The sequence below is a fragment of the Lissotriton helveticus genome, chromosome 6 (genome assembly GCF_964261635.1).
Source record: "Lissotriton helveticus chromosome 6, aLisHel1.1, whole genome shotgun sequence".
Lineage (NCBI taxonomy): Eukaryota > Metazoa > Chordata > Amphibia > Caudata > Salamandridae > Lissotriton > Lissotriton helveticus.
The window spans coordinates 493,370,451-493,394,006 of record NC_136067.1 but is presented as its reverse complement, the minus strand read 5'-3'; the positions used below and the strand labels follow the sequence as shown (position 1 = coordinate 493,394,006).

The 23,556-nt window shown below is 43.4% G+C and overlaps 1 protein-coding gene across 1 annotated transcript in view; it reads left to right on the top strand.

The window, feature by feature from the left end:
* GCLC (glutamate-cysteine ligase catalytic subunit) overlaps positions 1 to 23,556 on the top strand; it is a 291,987-nt gene that overhangs the window by 47,582 nt on the left and 220,849 nt on the right. The window contains exon 2 of the mRNA XM_078647946.1: positions 9,107 to 9,219. Within this exon, the coding sequence (XP_078504072.1) occupies positions 9,107 to 9,219 (113 nt within the window). The remainder of the gene's footprint in view (positions 1 to 9,106; positions 9,220 to 23,556) is intronic.

Below are 23,556 nucleotides of genomic sequence, written 5' to 3'. Positions count from 1 at the left end.
AACGGTGCACGGTGTACACACGCCCTCTGGCTTGTATTTCTTGGAAGTAAGACTGAGGTACTCCTCCTGGGCTCTGATCCTTCTATTTGGTCAGAGAAATGGTGCCCTCAGACCGTGGGAACGCCTCCAAATCCAGTGCAGAAGGCCAAAAATTTAGGAGTCATCTTTGATGACAGCCATACATTTCAATATGAAACCAATAAGGTTGCTTCTCAGGTACACCTAACTTTAAAGTTAATTCAGAAGGTGAGACCCTATATTCCGCCAGCTGCAGTAAAAACATTATTAACAACTTTGGCGTTGGCCAGACTGGACTATAGGAATTCCCTTTACTTGGGCCTTCAGAAACAGCATCTGCTTAAACTTCAACGGGTCCAAAATTCCGCTGGTAGGATGTTGCTGAATATTCCTAAGTTCCAATCTGTGACCCATGGCCTAAAATATCTACATTGGTTACCGGTGAGGAAGAGAGCGGAATTGAAAGCCCTCTGTCTGGCTTTCAAGGCCCTTCAGGGGACAGGGCCTGAATACCTTAAACAGCACCTGTTATGGTATCATCCTAACCGGACACTTCGCTCAGCCACAAGTAAACTCCTTCAGGTGCCCAAATTTAGGAGAGCACGTTGAGGAGGAAGTAGTTTTTTTCTTCACACTGTTAAGCTGTGGAACACACTTCCGATATCTATAAAGAACAGAACAACTCTCCTTCCCTTTAGGAAAGCGTTAAAAACTTTTTTTTTTTCAATCTTCATCTTTGGTTCTTCCTCCGCTGCAGCGCCTAGACATGCTTGGGCATTCGAGTGCTATATACATTTTAAATTCAATTCTTTTATTTTGACTAGACGCTTATCATGACAGTAAGCGTAACACTTTAGCACCATTAATTTAGAAATACTAATTCAACTGAAAGGTTTCATAAAAGGTGTGCGCTTCCGACCCCAATTCTCATATTTCACAGTTCAATCTATTGAAAACCTGAGTAGACATTGGGAGTAGGAGATTGAAGTAGACAAGAAAACACAGAATCTGATAAGAGGTCTTTGGTGAACAGGGTGTAGCACACACACTAATAAATACGGAGGCAACCCTCAAATACACATGTATTCAAAAGTAGAAGAATACTTACATTGTTAGAAATGCAATAAAGGTTGTTAAAGAATTAGGTAAAAGTCTAGGGTTACAGGTGACCTTGTGTTTTTCAATAACTAATGTGTTCTTATTTGTAACTGCCCAGTAATTCATTTATTTATCTTTTGTAACTAGCATTGTTTAACTGTGTATAGAAATCGCTGCATGTGAAGCAGCAAATTAAGACTGTCTGTTTTCTCGCTCTCTTTGCTGCGACAGTGAAGAACTTTTTACATTGCCAAGAGGAGTGTGTCTTTTCTTCATTTTTACATTAACCTACAACAATGCACATAATATTTTACTGCAGTCGTTTAAAACTGAAAAGTGTTTTATAGCTGTCCTAAGTACACCTGCTTGTTATGCAGCAATCTATCAATATATAACTTTTTTTATTTTTTTTATTTAAAATTTTTATTCCAAAGGTATGGCCTATGGATTTAAGCGGTGGCATGTTTTCTTTCTAGGTCTACTTAGCAGTGTTCATGCACTGTTACTGTGATGGGTATTGTATAAAGTAAAGGGCTTGGAGCCCGCTTGTTACCATTCATGGGTTTCTTTTATTTATTTATTTATTTATTTATTTATTTATTGTATTTTTTATTTTCAGGAGTTTTATATAGCGCTGGCTAGACCCGGAGGTATCGGAGCGCTTTACATGTGCATCAGATCATAGTTACAGGTTACATCATAACAAAGGTTACATAGTTCTTAGAGCATGGCCACATAGTTACTGGTAAGGTCGAGATAAACAATAAGCACAAATACGTAAGGGGAGAAGCAGGCCAGGTGAGAGATTCAGGGGAGGGGGGGGTTGGAGCAGGGGAAGTAGACAGATAATGAAGGTGGGAAAGAGGAGGTTAGGGTGAGAGACACAGCATGGGAAGAGGAGGGGAAGGGTGACTGGTACACAAACCGGTAGACGAGTCAAGGCAAACGTCCAAAGTCCAGTAAGCTGTGATCCCAGAGGAAGTGGTATCACTTCCCTAACTCTGTTGCGAGAGGCTCCCTTTGCGCAGTGGACTCTCTCAGAGAGGTCTCTGAGACTCCAAGACCTACATACTGGATCCTTCCCCAGAAAGGGGAGAGGGAGTGCTTTGGCAAGGGGTGCCATACCATACCTCAAGTGTGAGTGGCTCCCTTGGCGCAGTGGACTCACTCAGCGGGTTCGCTGAGACTCCAGAGTATAAATATTGGATCTTTCCCCAACAAGGAGTGCTTAGTCAAAGGGCACAAAGGACAGGGGGTAGGCAGAGTAGCAGGCAAGGGGAGAGAATTCGGGGGAGAGGGGATAGGAGCTAGGGACGAGACAATGAGGAGAGGCGAAAAGAAGTCTTTCTAAAGACCATCTGGGTAGACAATGAGGAGAGGTGAAAAGAAGTCTGTCTAAAGACCGTCTGCGGTAGAAGACTGCAGGAGAGACGAAAGGAAGTGCAACAATGTGGTTCAACAATATATAGGAAAAGATCAAACAAGAAAACATTATATCAAACAGTCAGCAATACATTAGGGGAGAAGAGAGAGGAGCGAGAAAGTAGTGGGGGAAGGGGGGAGGGGTAGCGGACAGGACGGGCCACACAGGCGCACACGGGTAGATGGAGGATCGCCATAAAGCAGGAGAAAGAAGAGGGTAGGTCAAATGAACAGGGCTAACGGAGGGGAGGAGGGAAAGTGAGGTTGGCTAGACCCAAAGGTATCAGAGCACTATACATGAGGATCAACAATGCATCAGACAAGATCAACAATTACACAATACATCAAAAATAATAGGCAATACATTAGGAGAAGAGAGAAAGGAGAGCGAAAAGCATTGGAGGGGGCGGGGTAGGTGGGAAAGGGAGGAAAGAGAGAAAAGACAACAAGGAGAGACAAGAGGAAGTATGTCTAAAGACCGACTGGGTAGGTGACGACCAAGGAGGGAATCCACGGTCCATCTCACCTATAGCTAAGCCATGTAGCTCCATCGGGCATCAGACAAAATAGTTAAGTCTCAATACTTGGAGAGAGGGGGGAAGGAGAGACATAATAAAAATAAAATAAAATAAAAATAAATGGAGGGAGGATGTGGGAAGAGACGACAGGAGAGACGCAAGGAAATCTGGCTAAAACCGACTGGGTAGGTGACGTCCAAGGAGGGAAATCCCCGACCTGTCTCCCCTATAGCTAAACTAGGTAGCTCCATCGGGCATCAGAACAAAATAGCTAGCTCTCAATTGACAAGGCAAAATTCGTAGATAAACAGGGTGGGGGCTAGGACAGGTGAGGGCGGAGGTCATTAGCAGGAAAGTGGAGAAGAGTAGAGCGGGGAGGGGTAGCGGACAGGACGGGCCACACAGGCGCACACGGGTAGATGGAGGATCGCCATAAATCAGGAGGAAGAAGAGGGCAGGTCAAATGAACAGGGCTAAGCGAAATACAGTTGCAGGAGTCCAACCGGGGAAATGGGTAGTAGAGCCCCCGGAAAATGCTGCTAGTTCGGTGTAAGTTTCCATGGATCAGCTTTGAATCATTCTAAAAGTGGGTCCAATCCTTCTCAGGCGCCCTATAAGATCCAGCCGGCTAGGGGGTCAGCGCAGTCCCACTCCTGCGCGTAAGGGCTCCAGCGACGAGTAGTTCTATTCCACGGAGGGCCGCCTCAAGTCCCCCAGGCCGCAACACACAAGAGGATGGGGGCGCTGGGCGCAGGTCGCTGGGGGGCAAGAACACTCAGGAGCCAGTGCCACCAGACCGCCCAGTGCAGGGGGACATCACCACTGCGGCGCCCCATCTAGTCGAAAATACCGCCGTGGTCCGTCTGCCGTGAGAAGGTGCCCATTCAGCAGGGGCAGAGAGAACAGCCCGGGTAGATATGTAGCAGTGCGGTAGGCGCCAAGCGGATGAGGAGGGGTGTCCCACGGGTGGTGGTCGAGGAGGTCAATACTGTTGATCCCAGTTGTTGTACTGCCTGGTGGGAGCCCTGGGCAAAGCTAGTGCTGGATCTTCCGTCTCCCCTCCAGCCAAAGTGGCAGTCGTCCCGGGCCGCAGGGCACTCCGCCCGACCACCTCCCGCCAGCCGGCAATGAGAAATTCGGGCCCACCATGTGCAGGATCCTGAAATCAGTCCCCTCACCCCTTACACAGAGCCAGCAGCTGAGGGAAACTCCGGGATATTAATCAGGTCGCCAGCCTAGGATTGTCACTGCAGCGCTTCTGTCACCCCGGTCAGCCCGCACCACTATCGGGGCAGGGGGCAAGACTGGGGAATGCAGCCAGGATAACGGAGGGCAGAGAGGGGGGAGGGGGGGAAGCAGTCTCCCAGCGGCGCCGCGTCCAGCACGGCCAGAGTGCCCAGCAGGGTTACCCGCCACTCGCCGCACCACCCCACAGTGGTAATAGATAGGGCAGCCGTCGGTCCACTCGTCCCCCCCCACTTCAGCGGCGGCATCCGGCAGAAGGTGATTCAGGCGGGGATGCGCCAAGGTCCGGTCAAGACACCCGTCTCCTCCGGCGTCAACAGGATAATCGGCCAGTCCAGTCCCAGTGGTGTGGCCGGCCAATTAGTTACGGTGCTGGGAGTCGGGAGATACGCTAGGATCTAACGCCGGGCCGCCATTTTGTTTCTTCACGGCCGTATGATTCTCCAGCTGCCGCGGCTGATTTCGTGGCGCAGGCTAGACAGATCACGGCACAAGAGGATTCCCCCCGCATACCATGAGGCTCCGACACCCAGTAGGAGCAAATTTGGGCCGTCAGTGTGTCCGTTAGTATCTGATAGGTCTTTGCAACTAGCATCTGCTGCCTTCCAATTGGGCAGCAGAAGTCTGCTAAACTTCCTCCTCTGGTGTTTGGAGCAGGGACCTATTACTGATTGCTTCATCTTGATTGGGGTCCTTACTCTCCTGGTGCTGTGGGGGTCCTATTTAAAAAAAAAATATATATATATATATATATATATATATATATATATATTTTCTTTCTGCCTCAATCAATGCAACAGCAGCAGAAGACCCATCTGTACTGCTGTCCTTGTTGCTTCTTCACCTACAGCGCCCCATCCACATCCATATTCCCCAACCAATGGCCAGTCCATGTTAATTATTTACTCATACAAAACCATTGAAATTCCCACGTTCTAGTTAGTTGGACTCACTATAACTCGCGCGCCCGCAATCCACTGCTGATGATGTCACATATTACATCATTCATGACAAATCTTATGTGCAGGATTCATCTGATTTTATACGAAAATTGGACAATGTTTCATGGAATTCAGGATGTATACTAATCACCTTAGATGTTGCTTCATTGTACACGTCGATACGTCACAATGATGGTATTGGAGCAGTCAAATATTATTTAAATCAACGTGCTATTAATTTTTTAATTTTTCTGCTCACAACACCATGTTAATTTCCATGATCAAAATTTGTTTAGAACAGAAATACTTCCTTTTCAATAATCAAGTATACCAACAAGTTAGAGGGGTGGCCATGGGGGCCTGTTTCACTACCCAGCCTAGCGTGCTTGCACATGGGCTGGTGGGAGGAGCAGGTCCTCATGGGTAAACATCGCACTACAATGGAGAATCATGTTCCTTTATATCTTAGGTACATCGATGACCTCTTTCTTATTTGGCAAGGTACTTTGGAGGAAGCTTGTTCTTTTGTGAATCAGTTGAATGTTAATGAACTGAATCTTGAATTCACTTCTACAATGAGAACAACTTCACTTTGTTTTCTTGATAAAGAAGTGTATATAGAGTCTGACAAATTGGCAACTAGCCTGCATAGAAAGCCAACTGCGGGCAACACCGTCTTACACGCGGCGAGCCAGCATCCCCTTCTCTTGATACGCAGTATCCCCTTCGGGGAGATGCTGCGCATCAAGAGAATTTGTAGCTCAGAAACAGAGTGTTCCAAAGCTCAGGAGGCTAGTAAAGCACGCTTCCTTGCCAGGGGCTACTCTGAAGGGGTAGTGCAGAAAGCAATAGATCGCTCTAATAACATAACTAGAGCTCAGGCATTAATTCCGAAAATATCAAACATTGCTAGCACAAAATCAGTATCAGACTCTTCAAGAGTCATTGTCACTTATAACCAACAGCGCAAGGAAATTCGTAACATTTTCTCCCACAACTGGAACCTGATAACCGGGGATCCGGTCATCGGAGGTCTAGTGGGTAGAAAACCTGAATTTTCCTTCAGAAAATCTGTTTCTATGGCTGACAGATTGGTGAAAAATCATTTGGATCAGCCATCTTCAAAAACGTTTATGGCTTTGAGCAAAGGATTCAAAAAATGCTCAATCTGTAAAGCATGTAAATACGGCTGTAGTAAAACACAATATTCAACACCTTTTAGGGCTGAACCTGTACTAATAAACAAACCACTTACCTGCAAGACTGAGTTTGCGGTTTATGTGCTGCAGTGCCCCTGTGAGCTTCGTTACGTGGGTAGTACCCGTCTGCCGGCTCAGATGGATTCTGCAGCACATAAGAGCCATTAACACCAAAGACCAGTCATATCCCGTAGCACGCCATTTTCAGAGTTCTCATAACAGCGATCCAAAACATCTCACTTATTATGTTATCGATTGTATCATGCCGCTAAAAAGAGGTGGCAACAGAGATGCACTTTTAGGAGTCCTGGAAACTCGCTATATACTGGAGTTAGACAGTCGTACCCCAGGGGGTCTTAACGCCAGTGAGGATTTATATACGTGTTTATGATAATTTTCTAATAACAATCTCAAACATCTAAACTGTACAATCCTAGATAGCACAATGGTACTCTGTTCTCAATTAATATGGCTGTCAATATAGACATCTTTATGGGTTTTAATCTGTTTGCTTTGTTGTATTGCAGTGGTTTAACATCTGTTATGAAATCTAAGATAAAAGGGAGGGCTCCTCCCATCATATTTTGAACAATTTTTTAATGAAATTTATGATTTATGATTATATACACATTAGCACATTGCACTTTCAAAAAATACTATTGCACTATGCAGTTATAGCTGCTCCATGCCACTTTAATGGGTTTGAACGTATACCATGTTTACATTGTATAATGTGTTCAGTAGCACAAGCACTTTTGATGGATCCCCACTTGGGGTGCATGAAATCTTGGAGGTTTTATTTAATTAGGAATCATATGGCCTCTTATGCCAATATTTCAACATATTGATTTTAGTGGTTTAAACATGTATTTATTTATATGAATATTTATGAATATGTATTACTTTTGCGATATGTTGCACATAAATATTATATTGTCTGTTAAATGAAATCACTCACTATGGGTTTCATTAGTTGAGGTCAAAGACTGCAAAATTATATATAGTCTTTTGTTTGTTTCCTTTTTAAAACAACAACCTTCTGAAATGATGGGGGCGGGAACAATAAGTCCGCCCTTTGTGTTTGCTATTTATATCCCATTTGTGGCAATGCAAACTTACCATGTGATCAAGACTGTGGAGACAGTCGAAACGCGTAATGGCGGGCAAGCTGAGCAATAATATGCATAAATAAAGGCACCTTTGTTTTGGCACCAGAAACGGGTTCAACTCTTCGTCTTTTCATCCAGTTGAATTACTAATTGGAGGCGCAGGCTGCGCCAGGCGAGTTTTGTTTCATTTATATATATATATATATATATATATATATATATATATATATATATATATATATATATATATATATATATATATCCTGGATTCATGCATGCTTATTCAAATGCACTTTTTTTTCAGCCGCCCTGGCAAAATTTCTTCTTTTCACACGTACTTATCTGCAACATGGCTAAAAGATCTTGGTAAAGCCAATAGCCAATAGCTCTGCTTGACCTATGCTTGTTTTTTTTGTCTAATACTTGGGTGTTTTTACACTATGGCTGTTTCAGCAAACTAAGTGTATGTGGTTATTTGGTAAATTGCATCTGTCTGTCACTGCCATCTACCTTTTTAGGAAATAAGCTCCAGACAGGGTACATGTCTGAACATCCACTAGATGCTCCACAGGGAGCGTTGGGCAACAAAGGTGAGGTATGTTCAGGAACATGCATGAAGGTGAGATCCAAAAAGCAACAGTAAAAGAAGGCTGGACAATGCCCCGCCTCAGTACAAAAGCACTGACAATGCAGATATCTTTAATCACTGTTACAGTTAACTAGTGGCAAGATGGACGGTGCCAAATTCTGCCTATTTCCTCCAGTATGAAATACCAGCAGGAGACACAACCAGAGTAAAAGGCTCTTGAAATCTGCATCTGGGAGATCCAGTGAGGGAGGAAAGCAAGGGAGACCTGCAAACAATGTGAAGAGTGGCTGTCATGGATGCTGCAATCCACCAGGTCTAACACTGTTGTCGAACACTGTTCTTTGGTCTCACAATACGACAAACCTTAGCAGCACTACCTCTTACTCTATATGATGGAAAAACTACCAGCAAGCTGGGGAAGCTTGCTATATCGGTACACTCAATGAATACCCATTTTAGGAGTGTATTTCTAGTATCCACTTATGACTTCGCATAGACCTGGTGAAAATTTCTACTATGGAATTTTTCCCATGGGATGACTGTCCCTAGTGATAGATTCTACCTTGATTAGTGGTTTAGGTTGAGAAGATCTGCTACCATGGCGACACAGCTTCTCAAAACAGTACTTTGGTGCTGCATACCTTAAGCAAGTCGTGGTGATTTTTCTTTTAATTAAGTAATCTTTTCTACCTTGGTGCCTACTTCTAAATATTATGGTGATGTCACTAGTTTTGCTTAGCTCTACCTTTTTGTAAAAGCGAAAATGCTGTCTGGATACACGGGTCACTGCTCCATATGACTTTTGAAACGTGAAATACCCATTGATTGTTCCCTTCACTTGGTTATCTTTTGCAGACTCGTGGTGGCCATGCTTTAGACTGATCATGTTATATAAAAGTGTATAACATAAGTACTAGGATTTTGATTTTGACCACTTTATTTTTTGTGATTTGCCTGTTTGCTATAGGTGGAGTACATGCTGGTTGCTTTTGACCATGAAAATAAAAAAGTTCGTCTGGTCCTTAAAGGAGAGGAGCTTCTTGAGATACTACAGGATAAAGGAGAGAAGGCTAATCCAAAGTGAGTAACTGACATTTTCAAACGTGTACGAAGCCACGCAACACTGATCTAGATTTTGTATATGATCTAGCTTGCTCTTGCTTTTATTCCTGGTTCAACTGTGTTCTAAATTATCAATCTCCTTCCATGGCTGCTAACTAGCCTCCCTGAAGAAGGAAACTGACGCTTATTTTCTTGTCTGTGAAATGTTTGATTTTGAGCATCCTTTAGCTCAAATGCATAGTGATGTTCCTTTTATTTTGTGTATACCCCTTGGATCCTGTTTATCTAAAAATGTGTACACCACTTCAAGTGGTGGTATTGTCTGTGCCCGAATCTGTGTTTACCTAATGCACATTGTTAGACCCAGGATCCCAGGTTGGCTGAGATAGGTACCTGCGTTCCACGTCAGGGAAAGGAAGGTCACCTTCTTCAATAGCCCTGCTCACCTCCTCGGTAGCTTGGCACGCGCATCTATTCAAGGCAAATGTGTAAAGTATTCGCAAGCACGCTCATAATAATCCAAGAATGACACCACAAATAGACTCCACGAGTTTTATAAAAACAAGTATAAACTTTATTAAAAAGATATACAATAAGACCACACAGTATAAAACCAACATATGAGGTTGTGTAATATTTTTCCTGGCCGGTTGTTATTCCAGCCAGTTCTGGCGATGTCAATGAGCACTTCTAAACATTCTCCTGTACTCCTAATATCATGTCATACACTTCGTAATGCTAGATTCGGGCATTTTTGCAATGTAAAAATACTGTAATGCGTTGCGTAGCAATCAGACACTCTGCAATGGAAAGAATGCAATGCGTAACGCAACAATCAAGCACTTTGCAAGATAAGTGAAGAAGAATACTTTATTGTTTGATTTAATAAAAAATCATTACAATAGTGGGCGTGCATCAATGATAAAAAAGACATGTCAAACAATTGCTAAAATATTTACACATAGAACAGTACAAGTGTTAACTAACTCCTGTGTTTTTGCTTACATTATTTCCTCTTGATTTTTTAGAATCCGCCTAAAGGCGTCCATTTAATGCATTAATACCGTTGCAAGCAAAATAAAAAAAGGTGAAGTTCATCAATAAATAATAAAAAAAAAAAACTAGCAATCTATATTTATTCATGGTGTTAAAATGTAAACTTCATCTAGACTATTGGGACTTTTTAAGAAACAGTTGAGAGCCGTGGCAAGATAAAAGAATGCAATGCATAATACAACCCCCAGATATGTCGTTCTGCAAAAATAAGGCAATGCGTAAACACTAATCAGGTAATTCGTTATGCAGGAATAATGCAATACGCTAATCAGGTAGTTTGTTATGCAGAAACAGGGCAATGCGTCATACGACAATCGGGTAGTTCGTTATGCAAATAAAATGCCATGTGTCGTACACTAATCAGGTAGTTCGTTATGCAGGAATAATGCAACGCGTATTACTCTAATCAGGTACTATGTTCTGCAGTAATTGAATACTACGTAATACACTCTGGCCCGATCACCAGGCCTTAGGCGGTCTCTCAGCCTCTACTACTTGTGTGGATGGCACAAATAGTGCTGCAGGCACTTGCATTACATTACCAGCCTGGCACACCTGGTGCCCTTTACTAGGGACTTTATAATGTAAGGCAAATATATCAATCATGGACAACCAATTACTATTACTTTATACAGGGAACACTTACACTTTGACACTGTTTAGCAGCGACAAAGTGTCCAAAGCATCTAAGTTGGCAACACTGTCAGAAAAAAGGTCTAGGGGGAAGGCAAAAAGTTTAGGAACTTTAGCCAAAAAAGGCCATGTCCTACACACATTATAATGGCAAAACACTCCATATGAAAGTAAAGTTTGATAAAAACCAAAATGTTATGGACCTATAGATCTGTAACAGTCGTCTTCAGCTCCTGTGTTTTTATATTGTACATGCTAGGCATATTCCTGCAGTCAAGAGGCAGACTTAGGCACATGTCTTGTGGTGATTTGCTATGATGGGAAACCAAAACTAACAATGTTTCACATCTCTGCTCCATCCTAAGGTTCTATAATTACTTGACATGTGAAGTACTATCCTGTGAGTCTCGCATGTTGCACGTCTTGTTTGGCTTGCGCAAGATATTCACTCTGCAAGAGTTGTAATCTTCTTAAGCTGGAGTCATCGTCTCCGGTTCTGGCTTGCGATTCGGCCTGTAAGAGCTGCGTTTCCAATTTCTCCTCGGTCTCTTTGCGTTTCTTATGCATGATAATGTTTTGTGACCGGTCTTGGAGGACTGCTTTGTAGGCTTCCCACAGAGTAATAGCGGAGTCCACGGACCCCACATTTTCTTTTAAATACAACTCTGTATCCACTCTAAGCTCTCGGACACCTGCGGGTCTCGCAGTTCCCACAAATTCAATTTCCAGTCTCTAAGTTAGTGTTGTGACTGTGAACCAGTCGTTATCCATACGTGCGAATCGTCCGAAAGACCCATCACTAAGTATTCAATTCTTTGTATTTACCCTACTTCTCCTGCCAGGGTAAATATATAATCTATTCTCTATACCTTATGAGCCCCAGAATAGAAAGGGTTTGCTTTGGTCTCGGGGTGCTGTTTCCGCCACAGGTCCGTAAGTGCAAGTGTCTACAAACCCTTTTGAGCGGGTTTCCCTAGGGCCCCCTTGATAGATCGTTGTGCGATCCCATGATGGATCCATCACGTTATTAAAGTCTCCCCCTATAATGTGGGTGCGGGAACCCGCCTCAAGAAGAATGGCCTCCAGTCTATCCATTGTCTGCTTCTGTAGCCTAGGAGGCGCATATACGCTAATGAGTGTAATATATCTCCTTTCCCAAAGCCCCTGTACAGCCACATATGTCCCGTTGGGGTCACTCCACGTGCGTTCTACCCTAAATGGTGGATTTTTCCTAATTAAAATGCCCCAGTGGAGAAACCCGCGTGTGCCAGTATTGTGTATGGTCTACGGCCCAAAAAGTTGAATCTCGTGCCCTGTAAGTGCGTTTCCTGTAAGAGGATCCCATCTGGTTTCAGCCTTTTACAGTATGCCGCTACCAACCCAAGTTTGACCTTGTTCCACATTCCGTTAACATTCCATGATAAAACTGAATATGGGGAGTGATTAACTGTCATTCTTGTTTTGTCCACTTTTCCCCTGCACCATGCCCCCCCCCCCCCCCATTTCATACCCTCCCCCCTGAGTGGCCACAACAAATATATTCCTGCGTGATATATTCCTTTTTTGTTGCAGTAAACCTTCACAAACTCACCCTCTCTCCCAGCAGCACCACCTCCTCACCCCGCCCACCCAATTGACTCCCCCACGGGTCAACGTGACCAACATTGTCGCTTGGATCAGGAGCGGTCTGTCGCCCAACCCCCAACTAATAAATTCTTCAAATTAAATCACTCTAAAAGACCCAAAAAGAAAAAGAAAGCTGCACACACAAAGGAAGGCGAGGAAGCCCCTCTCTCAGCTTACTGTCCGCACCACTCTTCCAGCCCGTCTCCGCACATCATTCGGCCACCTCTTCGTGTTCAATTTGCGCCTCCGCTCCAGCCCCCTGGTTTTCAAGGAGGTTGATGTCCTGCATGAGGGGATGCTCCCCCTCCGAGTCTGTGGTGATGTCCTGGTCTGTATAATCAGCCGACCTTTGTTGGGCTGCGTGCTCTCCCACACCGCTCTTATGATGCCTGTCCCCAATCAAGTTACTTACAGAATCCGACGCTCTCGTGGTCCTACCCATATGGAGTCGTCCTGTTGGGACCCTCTGGGATGCTCCTCTAGTTTTCCATTCGTGCCTCTGCGTCCGGGGCGTGTTCCTGCGTCTGTTTGGGGCCCTCCCACTGGGCGATTGCTGAGTCCCCGTGGATCCAAGCACCAGACGTTCCTCGATCCAGTGCCAGGCCTCCTCCGGTGTCGTAAAGAACATTGTCTTGGCCTGGTATATTACCTTCAATTTTGCCGAGAAAAGAAGCATGTAGGTGATTTGCATCTGCCTCAACTTGTCTTTGACCGAGTCGAATATTTTACTTTGTTTCTGGACTTCCCTGGAGTAATCCAGAAACACCAAGATTTTGGCTTTGTGGATCTTGCCTTCCCCCTTATTTCGGATACTTTGTAGGACAAGATCAATGTCTTGGTAGTTGAGAGACTTCGCAATTAATGGTGTTGGCGTCAACCCCACTGAAGGCTGTGCTCCTGGGATCCAATGATCTATCTATGATAGAGCATGGTGAAAAGTATGTGTTCGGTAGGGTATCTAATATCCACTGTTTCAGGAAGGCACTGGCGTCTGTCCCCTCAACGTTTTCCGGAAAACCAATAAAGCAAAGGTTAATCCTCCTTGCCCTGTTTTCTGCATCATCCACTCTCCACTGTACCTCCTTCATGGCCGTTTTCAGCTCTGTGACCTCCTTCCGAATGGTATGTGTTGTGTCCTCCACCTCAGATATTCTATGTTCTGCCTGTGTGACTTTTTTTCCGACAAATTCCCTAAATCCTGGCGGAGCAAGTTAACATCAATCTTGATGCCGTCAATTTTTGCCTTCAAGGGCCTCCCTGGAGGAGCGGATAGCTTGAAGGAGAACATTGTCTGGCGCATCCATAGTGGGCTTTCCAGGGGTCTCCGTCCCCAGCAAGGGCTTAGCAAATTTGTCCAACTTGCCTTGTTTCTGCGTTTTAGTTTCCTTGTCATTAGTGGGCCCTCTCCTTGGTGCCCAGGTGGTGTACTTGAACTGCAGGATTCACTTCGCCCGTCTTCGTTGCTCTCTTCATATTTATTTGTTTTGGGTAGAAAGGGGCAGTACGTTGTATCTCTGTGAAACCACGTTCAACATCTTACTTGTCATTTTTAGGTCTAGGCTAGACAGCGCTTGCGCGGTCTGGAAGATTTGTCTTATGTACTTTGTGGGATCTGGGGATCAGCCCTAGGACTTGTCTGCTTCCTCCTTTGATTAGGGACTTTTTGTCTCTTCAACTGCCTCTATTTAACGGTCTTGATGGAAAACGACCAGTAGAGGGCCGTAAAATACCACAATTGCATTCTACTTAGGGACTTTCTTTTTTTAACTTTTCTGGCAACTGCCTCTATTTAACTTTCTTGATAGAAAACGACCAGCAGAGGTCAGTAAAATACCAGAGTCACTTTAGCATTCCCTAGATTCCAGGCCATAGAAACTTGTATTCAACAAGCACCCGTAGACAATAATATTTGTTTTCAAATCTTGTATTTTCAGTGATATGACCAAAGAAGGAGCTGAATTTATATTAAAAACAGAGCTTTGGACAATACAATTTCCTGCTGATAAGCAGTATTTCTCTCCATATGTTCCTATACCTGGCCTGTTCCATAGTTTGGTGCTTACTTTCCCGCCATGTTAAAGAACAGTAGATGTTTCAGCACCCTGGCTAATGTGCTGCATAGCTAAATAAATATAAGGTCCCAAAGGTGAGACCGATTGCATTGCAAATGCTTGTTAAAGTAAGGGGCTAGCTAAAGATAGAGACTTTCAGCAAGTGCTGAGAATCCTCACATGCTTAGGAACAGGCAATTCTTAACATTCACAGCCCAACATGTTTCCAAAGTAAAAAATAACTCCTTCGCTGCGGCGCGAATTCCGCCGTGCTGCTGGGACATTCCAATCTCGGGCGTGGCGTGGACTGCCCCCGGCCATTGTGCGCACATGCCCACCGTGGAAGAGGTTAAAAAACAAAATGAAAAGGAATGTCTCTTTATTTTCTAGTGATACCTCTTCAGTGGTGGGGTTCATATTGTGCTGTGCTGCTATCCTACTAAGTCCCTGGTGTCTAGTGGGCTTTCATTTTACATTGAAGAGCTTCGTCCACAACTACACCTAATCTGCCCACCACGAAGCTGAACAATGGATCAGTGAATTAGAGTTGGATAAGAGGCAACTATTAAGCCTGGACGCACCCACAGCACCACATGGTTGCTTTTGTTAAGTCTATGTAATTTTTCCGTGGTGTTTAGTGGCTTTTGCCTAATGTGAAATTTATCTCCAGTGGAGGAAGGGCTGTAGCAGTTGGGCAGAAAAATAGCAGAGTTCGACTTAGTAATCGGAACCCACCTATATGTTTAAGAGCACCCAGCGCCTAACAGCATTTGTGAAAAGCATTTTTCTTACCTCCCAAGCAGGAATCCCTTTGAGACGAGCATAGTTACCAAGGAATTGCTTGGGAAGTCCGGGGCGAGTAGTTTGTTGAGGGATGGTTATTATCACGTTCAGCACCACCCTTTACAGGTAGAATTAATGATTCATTACAGAATGGAACTGAGGAAAGTGAGCACTGAGCTGAAGTGGGAAGAGAAGAGACTCCATCCCCTTGCAATCTCTTGTGGCTAATGGGAAGGACCCTGTGTTGAGATAGCATCCCTGTGGGCTTCCCTTATGTAATAAATAATTTATTGATGCTTAATGAAAATCTTTTCAATAGACCATTTCAACAATTGAAGTTAATTTAAAAAACTTTAGATCAAACTACACCTGTGGCTTCTCAGCTAGAGAAGCTATAAATATTGGTTAATGTAACATTGCAATACAAGGCAGATTGTAACTCATGAGTGTCAGACAATCATTTGCAAAAAAGAATAATTGATGGACGGCATTCCGAACTAAGTCAAACGTTCACCCACACAATAGAGATCTGGACCTAAATCCACTGTTTACTCACCATGCTTTTTCAGTTAGTCCAGACTTATTTCCATATAACTGGGTCCGAACTCAGGTTGCATGGTGTGCAAAATAACAGTGGATTTGGATGCGGCCTGAATTATTACCAGCTGCTGAGATTAATTCAAGCATTCCTTCATCACTGTTTTGTATACTTATTGTGTAGCCCTAAGTTGGACGGGTGACCAGATGTGGGTATCGTGCACATGTGTTACTGGAACCAAGCTGTACCTGGCTAAGCCCAAAACTACGGCGAACCCTTCCTGCGTTGTTTTGTGTTCTGGTTCAGGGAGGATCTGGCTTGTCAGTTTGGGCTGCACTGTTCCTACTGGAGCAGGGTCCAGACTGATTAGCATAAAGCTAGGTCCAAACCGAGGTGGCATGGTGTCCAAAATAACAATGGATTGGGTTCCGGCCCGGGTGGTTACCAGCGGCTGGGATTCATTCCATCGCTGTTTTGTATTCTTATTAGAGAATAATTTGGCCACCAAGAATGTTGATGTTACAAAACAAATGAGCATGACTGTCATTAAAACAAATTACTGCAACATTGCAAGTTTAAGGCACCAACAAGTGAGTACACAACAAAAGCAGAACAATCAACTTCAAGAGTAGTGTCGTTCCAAAAAGTAAGCGGCACTAATTAGTTTTGCTACCCCCAACGTAACTGGCCGTCAGTGGCAGAATTGAATTAAGACTTTCCACATGTCTAAATTATTTGGAGGCAGGAACAAATTACATAGTCTATTTCTACCTCATTCACCATACACATGCAGCCATTACTTGAGAGGATTTCGCTTAAGAGTGGCCTGGTTGGAATAGGGTGCTTCTCTTATTTACAGTAGTGCCTTTCCTGTCTTATGTGAGATAGGGAGGGCTGCCCAATCAACATGCTGGCAAGCGAAGGGCTCTTCAGTGGTCATGCTATCCAGATCCTGTGCCAAATTACAAGCCAGGTGGAAAGTACACACTGTTTCTATGAAGATATGACCATCCTTACAGCTTTTGTAAAATAGACTACGCATTGAGTGAATCTGCTGTGAAATGCTGTTGCTTCAGAAAACTCCTAATTAAATGTAATCATCTGGGCCTTGTGTTTTCTCTGGTGTTTTTTAGGGTTGGGCTTGGAAACTAATTAAAAGGTTTCTAAATATGGTTGTTGGAAAAATAAATATAAGTAAATTCAGGACTAGTCTTTTTAAAATCGGCGCCGATAAGGCAGGAGAATAGCAGTGCCTGTTAATGTCCTAAGATATTGGGAAGAAAGTGTGCATTCTTTGTGGAGAACCTTGTGTTTACTTTTCTGCCAGGTTCTGTACTTCTGGTTTGAACTAATCCCACAGAGATTTCATAGTGACATTTTTCTTTACATGCTTAGTGAGTTTTAGTTATGTCCCAAATTATTTGTATACATTGGTCATGCCTTTCTAAATCCCCTTGAAGTGTGATCTATTTGGCAACCACTTGCTGGTTCTTCCAAACATTGAAAATTCACAGAATTTACAGTGTACCTCACCCTGGATTTGTAAACCCAAAGTCATAACTACAGATGTGAATACCTCCCTATATTCTAGTCCATCAGGTTTGGGGGTATGTGTGGCTTTGTGTGTGTGTGTGTGTGTGTGTGTGTGTGTGTGTGTGTGTGGCGGGTGTGGGAATGGGAATGTAGCAACACCTTAAGTTCTGTAGAGTGTGTCAAATAGTTGAACACCTTAAATATTGAATATAATGGTTTCCAACAGTCAAATATACTGCAACACTACTCTTTCATTTGCACGGGTGGTTCTTGTATAGATTGGTCCTGTTTTCCATGAAGACTTACTTTCTGATGGATACTTCTACCTGTAGAACAATCCCAGGCATCCAACTGTATCTGGAAACTTAAAAACCCTCACATCGCTGGTATGGGGTGCTGGCCTCGTGTTGATGCTGGAATTGGTGTCAGATGATGTCACTACACCTATATAACACCCACACCGGCACAATCCGGTCAGTTCACATTTTTTCTGTGCCTTCAATGTAGATCTGGAGCTTGATTACCGAGTTATGAGTTTTCCTCATACACAATTTTATACATGTGTAGTAATAAGTCTCCCCCAAGCATTCTAACTCTAGGGGTTTGTGAGGAACAGACCTTCATAACAGACACACATTATATCTTCTTATGGTGCGTGGTTCCCGTTCTGTAATTCATGTTAGAGTGTGCACTCTAAGTCCGCCAAGCTCTTCATGCCCAGTCCCGCAATGACAGGTGGCGTCATTGTCACTTGAGGCTTTGTTCCAGATCCTTTTCCTCTCATTCCTCTAGGGGGGACAAAGAAGCACAGGAAACCCAAAACCTAGAGGTCAAATACCTAGTTTACCCCAGTCTCACACATGATTTTCTCTCTGAGCCAGAATTGGTTATGGTGAAACCAACTTGCTCCACTCCTGTGACTCTGTCAGAACCAGATATTTCAGAGTAATGGACCTCTACAGGCACCACTTTCAACACTTCCAGATCCATCCGTCCTGGCTCCAACATATCGGTATTTCCCGGTGCTGGGATATGGTCTGTTCTACGTTTCTCAATGCTCTATTTAGTGTTTTTTCCAGGGCCATGTTTCCCTCTGGAACACCACTGGGCACTAGCAGACTGTGAAGCCCACCACAGTGCTAGTGTGAATAGACTGGTGGCCATGTGATATTGACCTGCTCTGGGTGATCCGTCTCTCAGCGCATCCATTACTAGTGAATTTGGTCATCCAAACTTCCTGCTCCTCTTGTCAGGTAGCAGGCACTTTCCCTACAGTTTCTTCGGAGAGCGCCAGCAATGCAATTGTATTTTAGGGAAATATGCCGGCAAGGGATTTTATTTCAATAATTGAAGAATTGAATTTAGGGCCACAATGAGAGGTGACTGAATCAATTACCCACGCAAAAGTCAATTAGTGGCTGTAATTTTTGATTTACAATTAAAGAAAAATGTAAATAATGTTGCCACACTAACAATATGAATAAACACAAAAGGAATGAAAAAAACACAGAAACCAGGATTTTAGTCAAAGGGTTATTATTTTCTTTGCAGTGAATAAAAAGGGTACTAAAAAATGCATTTGGGATAAAGGAGGGGCATCCTATATACGCCTACCATAAATCACCAAAACAGTCAAAACTGCTGAATATTATTGAAACAATGATTACAAATCAACAAGATATATGAGAATCAATGTAGATAAATGAAAATCAAGCAGAATTTGACTTTGTAGTCGACGTTTCGGTCTTTGGGGATAATTTCATAAGACCATCATCAGGACTTCATTGTAAGCATTTGAGGGTGGTGACCCTGGAAAGGAACTGTGAAAAAACAACAGTCGATTACAACCTGGGTGTGTGTGTGGATGAGTGAATCTAAGCAGAACATATACAAGAATATACAGTGCTAATAGTTTAAGTAGTGCATTAGTGACTACAAAGCTATATACACATAACTGTACAGCTATATACAAATATATACAAAGTTGGTGGTCGGTGTGGCGACCACATTTGTAACCACTATTTGAAATGTAAATAGGCTTACATGCAGAAAACACTGCCTAACAGTCAGTGTAGATGGTCGAGAATTTTTCGACAGGATACTGTAGTGCAATTGAGTCCAGGCCTTATAAACGTATTCTGGCACTAGAAAGGGAAAATAGCTGGTTCACTATATTGAAATCTACATGTTCTACATTTTACCTTAGAAGAACAATCATCTAAGTAAATTAAATTTGTATATAATTAGATAGGATTGAGTCATGCCCAAAACTAATGCAATTAACAATATTTTTACTTTTTGTGCATAACCCTCGTATTTCAATACACAAATATACACTCCAATATGGCCGTCGCATTGACCACCATACTGGTCTCTACCTAAAATAAGCCGCCCTCGCTTTCTTGAGACCCAACCAAACACCGGTAGTTCCCGCGTGAATTCCCTTTAAATAACGATAGCCTTGAGCTTCCGGGTTTCATCCACGCACACATTGTTGTCCGTTTGATGCTGCAAAAACGCGAGCCGTGCCGCTTTATACAACCAATCAAGTAAGTGACGGAATAACTAATGAGGCGTTCAGTTGTTAGAGCCACGATTTCGTTCACTGACCGTTCTGTTCACCCCCTTGATTCAATTCTTTTAGCCACTGATTTTTATTTTACACGGGTATGCGGGATCTTTCATTCGTTTTCTCTCAATGTGTGAATGAACGATTCAACCAGGCTGCAATATTATCTGCTGCCGTCCTTGCATATAAATCAATTTTGAAATTAATTTTGAAATATGCCTATATCTACACTAGACGATATATATAACGTCATATATCCAACCTTCTATAAAGAGATTTCACTCCTAGACGCATCGATTTTTGATCGAGTCTCTGCTTACAATCCTACACTAGACTGTTGCATCAGCTAATGCTTGTGTGTGAGATTTCGCTACTATATATCTACCAAACCGTGATTCTAGTATGCATCATGTTCATTGAGCACCTTGCCCTTGACAAACACGATCCTTTTATAACTTTAACCCCTAGATCGTGCAAACTCCACATACGTCGCCTGGAATTAAACCGGCTGTCAATATCTGGATTTCTTTAAACTTGACCCAAATATCATCCATACAAGGTAGGAATGCACCTCTGACCGGGCTCATTTCTCTAAAGCAACTTTCTAGATTTCAATATAGTGAACCAGCTATTTTCCCTTTCTAGTGCCAGAATACGTTTATAAGGCCTGGACTCAATTGCACTACAGTATCCTGTCGAAAAATTCTCGACCATCTACACTGACTGTTAGGCAGTGTTTTCTGCATGTAAGCCTATTTACATTTCAAATAGTTGTTACAAATGTCGTCGCCACACCGACCACCAACTTTGTATATATTTGTATATAGCTGTACAGTTATGTGTATATAGCTTTGTAGTCACTAATGCACTACTTAAACTATTAGCACTGTATATTCTTGTATATGTTCTGCTTAGATTCACTCATCCACACACACAACCAGGTTGTAATCGACTGTTGTTTTTTCACAGTTCCTTTCCAGGGTCACCACCCTCAAATGCTTACAATGAAGTCCTGATGATGGTCTTATGAAATTATCCCCAAAGACCGAAACGTCGACTACAAAGTCAAATTCTGCTTGATTTTCATTTATCTACATTGATTCTCATATATCTTGTTGATTTGTAATCATTGTTTCAATAATATTCAGCAGTTTTGACTGTTTTGGTGATTTATGGTAGGCGTATATAGGATGCCCCTCCTTTATCCCAAATGCATTTTTTAGTACCCTTTTTATTCACTGCAAAGAAAATAATAACCCTTTGACTAAAATCCTGGTTTCTGTGTTTTTTTCATTCCTTTTGTGTTTATTCATATTGTTAGTGTGGTAACATTATTTACATTTTTCTTTAATTGTAAATCAAAAATTACAGCCACTAATTGACCTTTGCGTGGGTAATTGATTCAGTCACCTCTCATTGTGGCCCTAAATTCAATTCTTCAATTATTGAAATAAAATCCCTTGCCGGCATATTTCCCTAAAATACACTTTTTGCCCAAGCCCGCAAGGGTTTATTGGGTCGCTCACCCTTTTTCAGATAGCAATGCAATTGGGCAAACGCTGGGCCTTAGTCAGCCTCAACTCCAGAAACACTACTGTAAATTTTAATTTTTCGGGTTTCTCCGTTTGTCCCCACAAACTCTGCCAGGCCCAGCTGCCCCAGAGCCAGCTAATCCCCCCCACCCCCCAGTAATGGGGTAAGGGGAGTAGATCTGCCCATCAAGCCTCCTCCACCGCTGGCTCTTCCTCTCCTGCACCACTAGGGAAACTGACCTAGTTCACTTTCCCAAATCCACGTCTACCAGCCTGGAAGGCCATCTCTTCAGACCAATTGCTCTTCTAAATAATAGAGATTGGAGCCTTCCTTTGTTGCAGGCTCCACCCTCTATCCATAGCATTGGAACTGGATACCTCCAGTTTCACACCTTTCTACCACCTCCGATGATTGAAGTACACACAATGTTTTTTTCTTCAATCAGGCTGCAAGAAGTCCAGTCCTGAAGGTACTACGATTACTACGATTTCTAGGCCTGCTTGCTGGCTTCCTACATTCGCCTAGTCATGCATGCACATTGGCACATGTGGGTCTTCCAGTGGTGCCTCCGCAGGCAGTGGCTTCCATATGAGAGAAACTTGTCGGATTCCATCGTTAACTCGCCCAGATGCAGCGGAAGTGGTTTGGTGGGGGAATGAGGTGTATGCGCAGGGTGGGGTGGCATTTACTCCCATGGCTATGGTACCTGCGGATGCCGCCACCTAAGGGCTGGAGAGCTCACCTGAGGGATCTGGAGATCAGAGGCCTTTGGTCTCCAGCGGAACAGGTGCTTCAAATCAATCTATTGGAACTACAAGCTAATTGATTGTTGCTAAAGGCCTCCCTCCCCTTCATTCAATGTTGGTTCGCCCAGAGCTTGATGGGACAGCACTACAACAATGTGATACTTCAACAAGCAGGCCTCCTTTGCCTGGAAGTGTTGTGACTGTGGGCTTGGACTCACCTCACCGTTGAGATCTTGTTAACCTCCAATCACCTAGCGAGTTCTCTGAATGTTCGAGCCGACAGTCTGAGCTGGCGTTCTCTTGCCCATTACGAGTGGTGTTTCCTGCCAGCGATAGTTCTGGACATCTTCACCCAGTGGGGCACTCCTCAGGTTGACTTATTCGCCTCCCCTGAAATTTCTCAATGTCAGCAGGTCTGTACTATTTAGAGAGACTTGTTAGTTGTGGTGGAACTTTCAGCAACACTATGTATTTACCCGATACCATTGATTACTCAACTTCAGAAGGAGATCCGTCTTGACGCAGCCTAAGTCCTTATCATTGCATCGATTGGCCAAGGTCGGTGTGGTATGTCGACCGCTGAGGCTGCTGTTTAGACAGGACATTCTCGTCCAATGGAACTGCATCCCAATCTCCAAGGACTTCACCTTCATGCCCAGAGATTGAGCAGGGACTTCTAAATTCTTTCCCGCTGCTGTGGTTGACTTCGTGATGTTTGCTTGTCCCCATCTTTACCCGCCACTAAATCGAATTATTGTCGATAATGGGTAATAACTTTGTTACTTAATGGGTCAGACAAAATGTAGATCCCTTGCAGGCTAAGTTGTCTCAATTTTTGAAGTTTGCACTTTACCTTGCTCAGAGTGGGTGTGCTGTTGGCACTGTTAAGGGGTATTTGTCAGCGCTTTTGGTGTTCCTCTTTCTTCCAGAGCAGCATACTCTGTTCAAATGCCCGAATGTAATGCATTTTTATGAAGGGGTTGGCTAATCTATATTCGCCTTTTGTTGTTACTCAGTGGAACTTTAACAATGTGCTAACATTTTTAATGTGGACCCCATTTGAACCCTTGTATAGTTGCCAGAAATGTTAACTTGGAAAATGGTATTTAGTGGTGGCAATCATTTCAGCCAGATAGGTCAGTGACTTGCAGGCTTTGAGTTTCTGCTTACCATTTACCACTTTCGGTATGGACGCCAACTCTGTCAAGGTGAACCTTCCTCCTTATGAATCCCTGCTAATCTTTGGCAAGGAACAACCCTCCATAAGAGATCCGGTTCCATTCCACC